At 47.8% G+C, this 13,571-nt stretch overlaps 1 protein-coding gene across 5 annotated transcripts in view; it reads left to right on the top strand.

Annotated features, from left to right (window-relative positions):
• The window catches only part of LOC123516954 (protocadherin-15-like), a 383,101-nt gene that overhangs the window by 225,782 nt on the left and 143,748 nt on the right, over nt 1–13,571 (top strand). For all 5 annotated transcript variants that reach the window (XM_045276745.1, XM_045276746.1, XM_045276744.1 and 2 more), the window contains one exon: nt 7,496–7,542. In XM_045276745.1, the coding sequence (XP_045132680.1) occupies nt 7,496–7,542 (47 nt within the window). The remainder of the gene's footprint in view (nt 1–7,495; nt 7,543–13,571) is intronic.

The following is a 13,571-nucleotide window of genomic DNA, read 5'->3' as shown; positions in this document are numbered from 1 at the left end:
TCAAGAAATATGGGAAGATGTGCTTGATTCTGAAAGGAAAGCTTTTTAGTACAATTTGCGTCTCTTCTACTGTTAACTTTGTCCTTCGTTCTGTTTTGATCACTGGTTCAAAAGAAATGCATCTAGTGGTCGCTGAGTGAGTAGTGTGCGTGTAAGGTGTGGCTGCAGGTGCTCAGGTGTAGGTGTGCTTCACGGGAACGACCGTTAAGTGTGGGTCGTGGGGCGATGCGGAGGAAGGACACGACGCCTCCAGTGTGCTCCTCATTCGTTGGTCACGGCGGCCGCGTCCCAGATATCACATCGGCTTGGGGACGCCGCGTGGAAGGGAAGGAAACAGCGGGAATCATGCGCGACAAATGCCATCGCCGCGTGGCCGAGATGCCTCCCGAGAAGAGGTGTAGCTACCGTGACTGAGTGAGTTGGAGCGCCCGCCCACCCTCCCGTCCACCACCTCGCCCGCCCTGCTTGTCCCTCCACTCTTCCACACTGACTCCCTTACCCACGCACGCTCCCAGCCGCCTCTTACCTCCATCCACACCTTCCTCGTTTCATCTGATTTTCACAATATTCCTTCAACCAACTCTTTCAAACCTGCCAGCCTTTCACTTGTCTTCCACGCCTGCCTCGTCTTGCTGCCCTGGGAGATGCTGAACACTGAGACAGAATCAGGAGTGGCGATGTTCATTTATTAAACCCTTAGGCTTAGTTCCTCTGCATCCTTATTGTCATCATCCTCATCCTTATCCTCGTCTTTGTGTGCTTTATCCCTTTTTTTCAGTCCCTTCATCTTTCACTGCAATCCCGTGTCTATTTATTGCCTCCCCTGGTATCCCCTGCCTGGATTTCAGTACTCGTGCATCAAAAACCCCCTCGCCGTTCTCTCCAGCAATACATCTGCTTCTCCTCCGCGTGAGTCACCGCGGCTGAGGCTGTGAGGGCCCCGGGGCGTCTTTGTCTGATAAGCAGGATTGTTAAAGACTTAAACACACGGACTTGTCTCTTACCTGGAGCTTCCCGCGGATCAGGCCAAGGAGAGCTCATCCCTGCTTCGGCTTCTCGTCCATCATGGCTTGTGTGGCTTTCTCCGGCCCCTTCTTGTCAATTCATCCATCTCGCCTCGGTAAGTACAGCAAACGTGATAGACCGACGGGACCGCGGAAGGAACTCGGACCGGACAGGGAAAAACAATACTAATAGGACCAAGAAAAGAAATCCCCGGCAGGAATCTCGCTCTGCTTGTCAAGTGTCCGAATTCGTTACGTGTCTAGATAACGTTTTTCTTCCTCTCTTTCATTGCCGGAATTTGCGTTGCAGCCGAGTCATCTCAGCATGCCGCCCCGCCTCTTCCTCCTCCTCCTCCTCCTCCTACTCCTCCATCTCCTACTCTCCTTCCCCCTGCAAGATGCCCGATGTCAGCTCGCGCTCCTCGGCCCTCCCCTCCGAGCCGTCACCGCAGGCCAGCGCGCCGGGCATACAGATAAGAGGGTCGCGAAGGGCTGCGGACGGGAAAGCAATTTGTACTTGGCAGGGCGGAGGTGACCAGGCAACATTCTGCACCCGTCAGGCCCCGCTCGATGCCCCGTGTCGCGCGCCCCGGGTGCCTACCTGCTGCTGAAGACGGAAGGAGGGATGTACAGTATTTGTGTAGCATTTGTGTAGCATTCGCGGGATAGATGCTCATGTCTTCTCCAAAGTAATGTCCTCCTCCTCCTTCAGCTCATGTGTTCTCCCTCAATGCTCTGCCTTCTTCTGTATTATCCTATCGCTCACACTAAGGTCCGTACTCAGAAACGCATTGCTCTCTCACCATGACTATTTTTCAAGTCCACAGAGATGATTAGCCGGATTTTTAGTGTTTCTCCAGTTAATGATATGGAAAATCTTGTTACTCTGCCTCTAGAACCATAAAAACACCTTAAAAACTCGTGTAAATTTAGATAAAGCCTTCTGAAATAGTGGAGGTGAAGCACAGAAGTGTTTGAGAATACGAGTCTGACAGTGAAGAATAGTTACCCGAACAGATCGGTAAAGAATTTCTGAGGCTGTTGTTGTTTGTGCTTCCTTTGTATTCCTCTGTATATTCTCTCTTCTTACATTCTCATATGCCCTTTCCCTTACTGCTCATTTTTCCCCCTTTCTCTTGTTACCTTCTCTTCTCCTCCCTCTACTCTTGTTCCAGCCTCTCTCTTGGTTACTAGAGGCTCCGTCGTGGCTCCTGGAGACCTAATAGCGGTGTGCACTCCTACCCAGCACGGGGCGACGCGAGGCAGCGGCGGTGACGGTGGCTAGTCCAGAGTATCAGACCTTCCCCGACCTTATCAGAGAACCATCCCAGGAATTTTGAAAGCGACCTTACAGACTGGGAATGAAAAACTGTACTGTATATATACTCTCTCTCTCTCTCTCTCTCTCTCTCTCTCTCTCTCTCTCTCTCTCTCTCTCTCTCTCTCTCTCTCTCTCTCTCTCCTCTCTCTCTCTCTCTCTCTCTCTCTCTCTCTCTCTCTCTCTCTCTCTCTCTCTCTCTCTCTCTCTCTCTCTCTCTCTCTCTCTCTCTCTCTCTCTCTCTCTCTCTCTCTCTCTCTCTCTCTCTCTCTCTCTCTCTCTCTCTCTCTCTCTCTCTCTCTCTCTCTCTCTCTCTCTCTCTCTCTCTCTCTCTCTCTCTCTCTCTCTCTCTCTCTCTCTCTCTCTCTCTCTCTCTCTCTCTCTCTCTCTCTCTCTCTCTCTCTCTCTCTCTCTCTCTCTCTCTCTCTCTCTCTCTCTCTCTCTCTCTCTCTCTCTCTCTCTCTCTCTCTCTCTCTCTCTCTCTCTCTCTCTCTCTCTCTCTCTCTCTCTCTCTCTCTCTCTCTCTCTCTCTCTCTCTCTCTCTCTCTCTCTCTCTCTCTCTCTCTCTCTCTCTCTCTCTCTCTCTCTCTCTCTCTCTCTCTCTCTCTCTCTCTCTCTCTCTCTCTCTCTCTCTCTCTCTCTCTCTCTCTCTCTCTCTCTCTCTCTCTCTCTCTCTCTCTCTCTCTCTCTCTCTCTCTCTCTCTCTCTCTCTCTCTCTCTCTCTCTCTCTCTCTCTCTCTGCGTATTTCACACACGGTAGCCAGATGGAGGAACAAGAGAGAATACTGATGCGTCCCTTTACGAGCCCCTCACGATGTCCGCCTCGTTTTTGCTGCTCCTTCGGGAAATTCATTGGTCTTTTAATACGATAGGGACCTTGCCCGACCTATCAGTTTCTCCCCCCAACCTGGGCCATTATGTGGAGAGAGACAGAGGCGCCGTGAGGGAATGTGTCAGGCCGTGAGGCTTCCAGGGACGCTCGTGTCCGCGTTGGTGTTGTCGTACTCGAGGCCCTGAGAGTGTCTTGTGAAAGGAAGGTGTTTGGGGAACTGGTCTGGTGGAGGGGCTGGTGGAGGAGCTGGTTGATGGGGTGGTGGAGAGGCCGGTGGAGGGGCTAGTGGGGCGGTGGTCTCTTTTTTGCGGGGATTTGTCTCTTTTTCTCCTTCTCCCTGTCTCCCTCTCTCCCTCTCCCTCTCCCTCTCAGCCTACGGAAATGGCCCGCTCTGTTCTTCACGTTCCGTCTTCTCACTAGTCATGGAGCGGCGCAAAACCCGACCCACGCCGCCCATTCACCTGCCGCTGCTGGTGACCGTGACGCGAGACGAGCCCACCACCCCGGAGGAGGTAATAAGAGGCACGGAAGAGCTGCCACTTGTGAAAACTCGTATTTTTTAACACAGACTTAATCGTGCGCCTGTATGAGATTAAGGTCAGTATTCAAAAACGCTTTGTTCTCTCACCACTACTGTTTTCCAAAGCCACAGAGATGACTAGCGGGGTTTTCAAGAGTGTTTTTCCATTTAATAGTGTAGAAATCTTGTCACTCTGCCTCTAGAACCGTAAACACCTTAAAAACTTGTGTAAATTTAGATAAAGTCTTTTGAAATAGTGGAGGTGAAGCACAGAAGCGTTTGAGAATACGGGCTTTACTGTATTGAGGGATATAGTGGTTTATATTGGTTATCGCCGTGGTACAGTGGAACCATGCGCGCTTTGGGGTCCGAGGGGTCTCCAAGCGCACGGGTTCGAATCCTGTCCACGGTCCGAGTGTAGGTTGGGCTTCCTCACTCGGGGCAACGATTTCCTAGTGGGTGGGCTTTGAGATAGGAGGTACCCCAAAAAGTATCTCCTTTAGCCCATAAATTCCCGTGAAAAAAGCCCGCATGGTATAAAAAAGAGAGAGACAGAGAGAGAGAGAGAGAGAAATTACTTGTATATAGTTTTTTTTCCCTGTGTGCGTCCATCCGTCACGTGCATCAACAGGTGTGCCAATAATTAATGTCCGCCGCGCCGCCGCCTCTTCTCGCCACGTCCGCGATGATGACGGAGCGAGCCATCGGTCTGCTCCAGTCACCGCGACACGCATTTCTTGCCCAAACACCGTAACCGCGACACACCCCAGGACGACCCACGCCTCACCTGCAACCCTGTCTCTCTCTCTCTCTCTCTCTCTCTCTCTCTCTCTCTCTCTCTCTCTCTCTCTCTCTCTCTCTCTCTCTCTCTCTCTCTCTCTCTCTCTTTCTCTTCTCTCTCTCTCTTTCTTTTCATTTCTCTTCTCTTCTCTTCTCTTCTCTTCTCTTCTCTTCTCTTCTCTTCTCTCTCTTCTCTTCTCTCTCTCTCTCTCTCTCTCTCTCTCTCTCTCTCTCTCTCTCTCTCTCTCTCTCTCTCTCTCTCTCTCTCTCTCTCTCTCTCTCTCTCTCTCTCTCTCTCTCTCTCTCTCTCTCTCTCTCTCTCTCTCTCTCTCTCTCTCTCTCTCTCTCTACAAACTCAACAAAAAAATAAAATCACCAGTTATTCTTTTATGCTCAGCGAGACAACACTTGCTGGGGGAACTGCGCAGCGGCTGTTCCCAAGCACGAAAGACCTTCCCGGGGGACATGGGTCGGTGAAGACTGTACTAATATAACAACACTCCTCGCCTCTACCGTCCCCAGGCGTACTTTCAACACTCTTAGCTTTGCCACGTGTGGTGTCATGCCCTTCTGTTTCTGGTACTCCTCCCCCAGCTGGTCTCCTACGTCACCTTTACTTCCTCTCCTCTCGCCGGATGCCCACAGCCCCCACACTCACCTTGGCGCCTCAGGGTACAAGTGCCCCACATGCCCAGTTGAGCTTGACTGTATTTTTGTGTCACGTGCGAGCCTCAGGTGTTGCCTCAGTCCTCAGTAGCAGCCGCATCACGCCCCGCAGTAAGTACGTGAGGTGAGGCAAGTGTGTAGGTCATCCCAGCAGCAGGTGGTACTCAAGGGCGCGGCCGCTACCCCAGCAGGAGCAGTCCACACCCACACCGAAGCTCGCTAATGCTCACTCGTTCCTCAGCGTCCAGTTAAATCACAGCTTTCATCTTCGGAGGCAGTCATTACCTCTGCCTCTGCCCACGGAGACCTGCGTTCGCCACACACACACACACACACACACACACACACACACACACACACACACACACACACACACACACACACACACACACACACACACACACACACACACACACACACACACACACACACACCAGTTGTCCCTCCTTTATCTCCGCTCGACCTTCCGAACGGCACCGCTTAACCTTCACTTTTCTGGCTGGCTATCACCGTCATTTCTCTGGGTTTTGCTTATTTCCCGATATAGAGTAGTGGTTTTCTAATCATCTCAGGTAATGTTCAGGTGTATTCCTCTCCCTTAATCTTCACCCTTTCTTCTCTCTCCCGATTCGAGTCTGTACCTGTTTTTTCCCCCGCCAGGAGCCGCAAGACGTGCTAATTTGCAGTATTTTCCTCCTTCGCCTAACTTGTATTATAATTTGGCTTCTCAGGGAATTAACTCCGTGCGTCGACACCGTGGAGGTTTAAAGGAAGGAGGCGCCGCGGTTCACTATGCATGAGGGCCGCGGTGGCTTCTGGCGGCCATATTGTTCAAGGCTGTCAGATGGCGAGGGTTGGGTTTCGATCGTCCTTACATTAATTACGCCCGTATTCTGAAACGCTTTGCTCTCTCACCATCACTACTCTCCAAAGGTTCTAGTTGAAGATACTCGTGTTTTTAAGGATATTTTTTTTTATGAGTTTGGTGATAGATTGGCAGGATTTGTAGTTTATTAAGAGAAGAAACTGTCTTGAAAACCATACTGGTCTTCTCTGTGGCCTTGCAAAATTGTTGTAGTGACAGGGGAAGGCGCTTTTTAATACGGGCGTTAATGAGATGCACAGTGAGTCAAGATCATTTTGCGGCTTTTTTTTTTTAATAAGAAGCCTTGGAGCTCATAATGATAGCCAAGCCCAGACAATTATCTTCTGAATTTCAGGAAATTTTATATTCAGTTCCTATTGACATTGAGGCTGCAGTGCGGGGTAATTGCTCGCCATTATGCTCATCGCCTACACTCACCATCACCTCACGCCGCAGGCACAGTGATGGCCGGCCCATTAGTGCAACTTTTCCCAAAGCTGAAGTAGGAGTATTTTATGATGTTTATGCCATTACATCTGTTGCGGATTTAGAAGATGCTGACTGTAATATTTTCGACTGGATTGAAGTGAAGTTCGGATCAAATAATACATTGCAAGAATTTACTGCCTTTGGACGGAAATATCACAACCGTTGTAAATTTTCTTGCTCTTCACTTGAACTTTTGCTGAGAGACTAATGGACGTCTTGATGAGTCCTAAATTAAAAGAAAAAAAGGCTTGTAAATCTCCGAATGAAAAACGTGTTCAACATTTATCTCGAGTGGAAAATATTCAGAGCAAAGGTATCTACTACTAGCACAGTCACGCCTTGTATGCTCATATACTTAAACACTTCTGTGCTTCACCTCCACTATTTCAAGAGGGTTTGTTTAAATTTACATGAGTTTTTAAGGTGTTTTTTTTTAAGTTTATACAGGCAGAGTGACAAGATTTCTACAGTAATAACTGGACACACTCTTGAAAGCCCCGCTAATCATCTCTGTGGCCTTAGAAATCAGTCGTGGTGAGAGAGTAAAGGGCTGTATATAGTCTCCGAAGAGCATTTGGATTGAATAAGAATATAGTATGGAATAAACTCCCTGTACAACACCACCGTCTCTACCTCAAGCATCACCGTGGCAGGAGGGAATTGACTTAGATCTGCGCTATTAAAATGATATCAAAAGTCGTCGGAATTATAACGAACTTCCATGATTTACAAGCTGTCTTAAGATCACTATTTTCTTTTTGATGGGACAGGGGAGGCTGGCTAAGGGCAACAAAAAAGAAGCCCCCCCCCATGATTACCAGTTCCCTAAAAGATTAATAGAGTTAGCCAAAAGTCTGGAACAAATGTCTTGAAACTGGAGGTAAAACGTTAAGATAAAAAGATACTGTGGGGACAACATTCAAGTGTAAAATTTTTTTTTGACATCATTTCCTGTGTTATCGATGCATGCGGTTAGAACTTATTGTCATTTATCATTAACCTCCGCTGTCTTGTTCCTCAGGATGCTGGGAGTCCTGGAGAACACAGCTTGGCACATTACACCACAAGGTAAGCGTGTGAATGGGACGCTTAAAAGCCCTTCACTACTGAGATGCATTTTTATCATGATATTTGGGTGTGATTAGACGATTTTATTTGCATCAGGAAGGATCTATGGAGGTGAGAAATTTAATGGCCAGAGTCTTTACTACTTTGATCCCCCATATAAGTTTCTGAAGCTGTATAAAATCACCAAATATAGTCTGTCTAGCGTCTAAAGTGGCTCTTGGATCTCGGTCTGATTGGGGTCCTAAAGGAATGCGCGGCTGTCAGGTCTTGAGAAAATCGTAATCTGTACTCGTGATGAGTATATTGAAAAAAAAAAAAAGACAAGTATTATTCACATAAGTCAATTATATCATCAATAAGCTACAGTATGTTTTAAACCCGGGAACCAGTTTAGAGTAGACAGAATAGAGTAACCAGAATGAATATGAAAACACGGCACGGTACTGAAAGGATTAACTTCTGTATATTACTCTACCTTGACATTCTCTCGCATCACAACTTTTTCCTTACCCATATTTTTTATTTATACCATGTGGGCTTTTCACGAGAATTTCTGGCCTAAAGGGGGTAATTTTTGTGGTACCTCCTATCTCAAAGCCCAACCGATAGGACACCGAGTGAGGAAGCCCAACCTACACTCGGACCGTGGACAGGATTCGAACCCGTGCGCTTGGAGACCCCTCGGACCCCAAAGCACGGATGGTTCCACTGTACCACGGCGGCCCCCCTCTAATTTAACTCCTTTTGATTCTCACCTCCTCTCCGTCTCCCCATAAACACACAGTATCGTTAATTTTATCGCAAGCCACACGATGACACTTCAATTACCATACTCTGAAACTGAGCTTATGTTGAATTTCCCTCCATCTGCCTCCATTGTTCCTCTTCCTTGTGTTTCAAAGGTTATCTTAATATTATTCTGTTACTAAGATCAAGGTCTCTCTCTCTCTCTCTCTCTCTCTCTCTCTCTCTCTCTCTCTCTCTCTCTCTCTCTCTCTCTCTCTCTCTCTCTCTCTCTCTCTCTCTCTCTCTCTCTCTCTCTCTCTCTCTCTCTCTCTCTCTCTCTCTCTCTCTCTCTACTGTCAGTTTTAATCCTTCACTGTTTTTCTTTATCTGTTTTTTTTTTCTTTTCTTTTTTTTTAATCTCTTGATAGTCTTTACCCTTTTTGAGTTTGTTAACTTGTTTACTTTTTTTCCTTCATTCGCTTCATGAATTTCTATTATTTGATTATTATTTATCGCCTCGTTTGTTTGTGTGGGAGATTTACAGCACCAGGTTTTTATATTTATAAGTGTCAGATCACATTACTCTCTCTCTCTCTCTCTCTCTCTCTCTCTCTCTCTCTCTCTCTCTCTCTCTCTCTCTCTCTCTCTCTCTGAATTATTAGATGTATAGTAAGTAAAGTAACACTTTTTTTTTAGGTGTATGTACCTAAAATGTGTGTGTATGTTTGTGTGTGTGTGTGTGTGTGTGTGTGTGTGTGTGTGTGTGTGTGTGTGTGTGTGTGTGTGTGTGTGCGCGCAGCTTCCCACAATGCCCACCTGAGGCCCGCTGGACGGCTAATTAGCGTTAATACCTGGCCACGCCTTCCTAAGTTAGAGTCTGTCTGACTGTTGGATTGCACACACACACACACACACACACACACACACACACACACACACACACACACACACACACACACACACACACACACACACACACACACACACACACACACACACATCTCTTCAGTTTCTGCCCACGTAAGAATAAAGAGAAGTGAACACGTGAAAACAGAACAAAGATAAGAAATAAAGACAAGAAGGAAGAAGAAGAAGAAGAAGAAGAAGAAGAAGAAGAGATAAAAAAGAAGATGTAGATAGGAAGAATTAACATTATTCTTTCTTCTTATTCCTTCTTCCAACTTTTCTTTAGCCATTTATTCTTTTTCCTTCGAGAGAGAGAGAGAGAGAGAGAGAGAGAGAGAGAGAGACCACTGATTGTAGTATTTACGGCTGAAGCAGAGAAAGTGGAGAGTGAAAGCAGACAGAAGACAGAAGGAAAGAGGAAACCAAAAGAGAAAGAAGAGAAGGATGACGAGGTGTGAAGGAGGGAGAGATAAGGAGGAGTAATGTGACATGAGAGAGAGAGAGAGAGAGAGAGAGAGAGAGAGAGAGAGAGAGAGAGAGAATGGAGACGTATGGGAGGAGAGAAGGAAATAATTATAAAAGAACAAAACAAGGAAAACAAGAAAGAGGAGGAGGACAAGAGGACAGATGAGAGAGAGAGAGAGAGAGAGAGAGAGAGAGAGAGAGAGAGAGACAGACAGACAGACAGACAGACAGACAGACAGAGAAGGAAAAAGAAAGACTAGGAAGAGTAAAAATAATAAAAACACATCATACAAAGAATAAAGAAAAGAAGAGAAAATAAAAAAAGCGAAAGCAAGGAGAAAGGAGAACACGAGAAAGAGAAAGAAAAGGCGGAGGAATGCAAAAAAAAAATGAATGAATGAATGAAGTGGAAAGTTGAGAGATAGAAATGAATGACAAACAAACGAATAAAAATAAACTAGTAAGAGCGAGGAATCAAGAGAGAGAGAGAGAGAGAGAGAGAGAGAGAGAGAGAGAGAGTATAATGAGGAGAATCAGGAACGGAGGCAATGCAGTGTGTGATGAAGGGGGGTGATGGGAGGAGAATGGGTGGGGTGGTAATTTGAGAAGGGCGGTGAGGCGGGATAGGAGGAGGACAGGTGAGGGAGGCAGGCAGGTGTTTGGCCCCAGGTAGCCCTTAACTCACCACGGCACACCGATGAACACCTGAGGGAGAGAGAGAGAGAGAGAGAGAGAGAGAGAGAGAGAGAGAATCCTGCCTTTACGTCTCGAAAAATGGAGCGGCTGTTAATAAAGAAGCAGTTTACTAGCTAATTCAGGAGAAAGAAGAAGAGAGGAGGAAGAGGAGTGAGGAGTGAGGAGGAGGAGGAAGAGGAGGAAGACGGAGAGATAGTCGCTAACAGCCTTCAGGTACCCAGTGGCAGGCAGGCAGGCAGAGGAGGAGGGAGGGAGGAAGAAAGGCCGGATCACAAGGGCGCCTCTTCTTAGATCGCGTCTTAATGGCCGGGTAAATATTTGCACTCTTCCTTCAGTAGTAATCAGGCGTCGGTCACACCCCGTCCCCGCCCTACTGAAGCGCCCCCGCCACTCCGCCGCCCGTCACACAATCTCGCACACTATTCATGAGCGCCTTGCCTAACCGCCGGGCCAGCGCGCATAAATACACTTTAATTCTAAGACGCCTGGCGATGCTCAAAATTTCATAATGATTTGTAAATGATCTTGGCTTCTCTAATGACGGTAAAGGAGGAGGGAGGTAGTAGTGGTGATGGTGGTGGTGGTGGTTGTCTAGTGGCAGGTGCGATTGTGATGAGGTGGGTTGTGGTGAGATGAGGTACTAGTGGTGGTGGTGGTGGTGGTGGTGATGGTGGTGATAGAAGCTGATCACAGACGTCGTTGCTGGGATTGGTGGTGGTTGTGGTGGTGGTGGTGGTGGAGCAGGTTAACATGCCTGATTGTGGTAATGGTGGTAGTGGTACAGTGAGGTGTGAAGGTACTGGTAGTGGTAGTGGTGGTGGTGGTGGTGATAACAGTAGTAGTAGTAGTAATAGCAGTATTTTTTTCTTTCTTTTCTTCCCTTTTTTTTCCCACGTGCGTATGTTGAAGGTAATTAGCCAGAAGGTAGCGGTGGTGGTGCCGGTGGTGTTGAAGGAGCGTGTGATGTTGATATAGTCTAATTGTAGTGGTGGTGGCGGCGGTGGCGGTGGCTGCTGTGATGGCGGTGATCAAATATGGCTTCTAGTTAGTTTAGACAGAGAGAGAGAGAGAGAGAGAGAGAGAGAGAGAGAGGGGGGATGGTATGGTGATGTGAGGTAAGGATGGCAGCGGCGGCGTCTTGTTATGGGCTGGGCAGTGACAGTACTTATGGAAATGGGAAGAAAGGTTGTGGTCGGATAACAAATGATGATGTAGGCAAAGAGGGAAGTGAGGGATGAGTCGGTGCCGGTGATGAGGCCAGCGCCGCGTGGTGATGGATGTGGTGATGACGACCGCGATAAAGGGAAGCGACGCACGGGTGAACACACTCCGCAGGGGGAAAGGAGTAATGTTATGTGTGGTGTTGCGGTGATGACGTGGGGGTGATGGTTGTTGTGGTGCTTGTAGTGGTGAAGGTGGTGTTGTTAGTGGTAGATATATAGCGGTGAGTGAGTAACTGTCGTAGTATGGAAAGAAAGAAAACTTAATGGTAGTAGTAGTAGTAGTAGTAGTAGTAGGTACTTTAATTGTCCCTGTTGATGGTGGTAATGATGGTGGTGATGCAACAATGCTTTTGGTGATGTTGCGACAGATAATTTAAGTTCTAGAAGTAGTGTAGACAGTTATAACACAGGGTGGTGGTGGTGGTGGTGGTGGTGGTGGTGGTGGTGGTGGTGGTGGTGGTGAGTGATAGTCTCCTAAAACAAAATAGTAAAAAAATAGTTCTACATCCCATTGTGCTTCTCACTAAATGAATAACAGAAAGACGCCAAATGAGAAGAAAAAAATAATAATGCCCTGGAGCAGCAAGGCATATGTTCTCTCTCTCTCTCTCTCTCTCTCTCTCTCTCTCTCTCTCTCTCTCTCTCTCTCTCTCTCTCTCTCTCTCTCTCTTCCACATAACTGAGGTGGAAATGGATCAACTTTACCATAGGGACCACTTGAGATACTAGCTGAAGGAGGTGGTGGTGGTGGTGGCCGTTGTGGTGATGTTGGTGTTTTACATACTAGTTGTTTTAATATTGGACTAATGGTGGTGGTGTTGGTGGTGGTGGTGATTGCAGTAGTACTTTTATTTGGTTACTGGTGTTGTAATGTTAGTAGTAGTAGTGGTGGTGGTGGTGGTGGTGGTGGTGGTGGTGGTTGTGATGCATTGGTTATAGTACTAGTGGGACGGGTCAAGGTGGTGTTATGGTGGTGGTGGTGGTGGTGGTGGTGGTGGTGTAGGTGGCTTCAGTACTAATAATGGTGGTGGTGGTGCAGGTGGTGGTGTTGGTGGTGGTGTAGGTGGCTTCAGTACTAATAATGGTGGTGGTGGTGGTGGTGGTGGTAGTGCAGGTGGTGGTGGGTAACGCCCCTGGAGATGAAAGGCTACGCCCAGCAGGTTAGCGCGGCCTCGCGGGGCCCGGCAGGTGTGTGCTGAGGTGTTAATGATCCGGCCGCGGCCATACGTCACAGGGAGAGGGGCCGCTGCCTCTCCCTACCTCTCCCTCCCTCTTCCTCCCGCTCCCTCTCCCTCCTCTCCCTCTTCTTACTCCTCCTCCTGCGCCTCTTCAATCATAAATCTGCCTTTCCCATACCCTCTCCTCACTTTCTAATCTTGCTCCTCGTCCTTTTTCTCGTAGTCCTTCCTCCTCCTCCTCCTCCTCCTCCGCAGTTACTTAGCAGTAATTTTCAAACAGTCATACTAGAATTTAAAGGATGCTGTGGTTTGGTTATCCTAAGAAATCCACCTCTTCCTCCTCCTCCTCCTCCTCCTCCTCCTCCTCCTCCTCCTCCTCGTCCTTACCAGTACTCGAAGATCTAGTCCAGGTTCTGTAAATGACTGGGCAGGTTTAAAAAAGCCAATGGAGAGAGAGAGAGAGAGAGAGAGAGAGAGAGAGAGAGAGAGAGAGAGAGAGAGAGAGAGAGAGGGAAAAAAAAAGAAGCTTGCTGGTTTTATAAAGGAGCAGAATACAAGGAGTAGACGCCTAATGATATGAACCAAGGACGGCGGACGCACCTGATGGCCATGACTGGGCTTGTGAATGAGTCGTAAACCAGAGGACGAGACGAGAGAACTAGCGGAAGGCGGAAAGTTAAGGCGGGAAACAGGTAAAGCAAAGAGCGGCAATGTTACACAGATCGGTTTGTTATGTGTTAGAGATTACAGGATCGGGAACAGCGATTTAAAAAGGAGAGAGAGAGAGAGAGAGAGAGAGAGAGAGAGAGAGAGAGAGAGAGAGAGAGAGAGAGAG

Source organism: Portunus trituberculatus, chromosome 41, assembly GCF_017591435.1.
Source record: "Portunus trituberculatus isolate SZX2019 chromosome 41, ASM1759143v1, whole genome shotgun sequence".
Taxonomy (NCBI): domain Eukaryota; kingdom Metazoa; phylum Arthropoda; class Malacostraca; order Decapoda; family Portunidae; genus Portunus; species Portunus trituberculatus.
The sequence above is the reverse complement of the archived record's forward strand: the minus strand, read 5'-3'. Positions and strand labels throughout refer to the sequence as shown.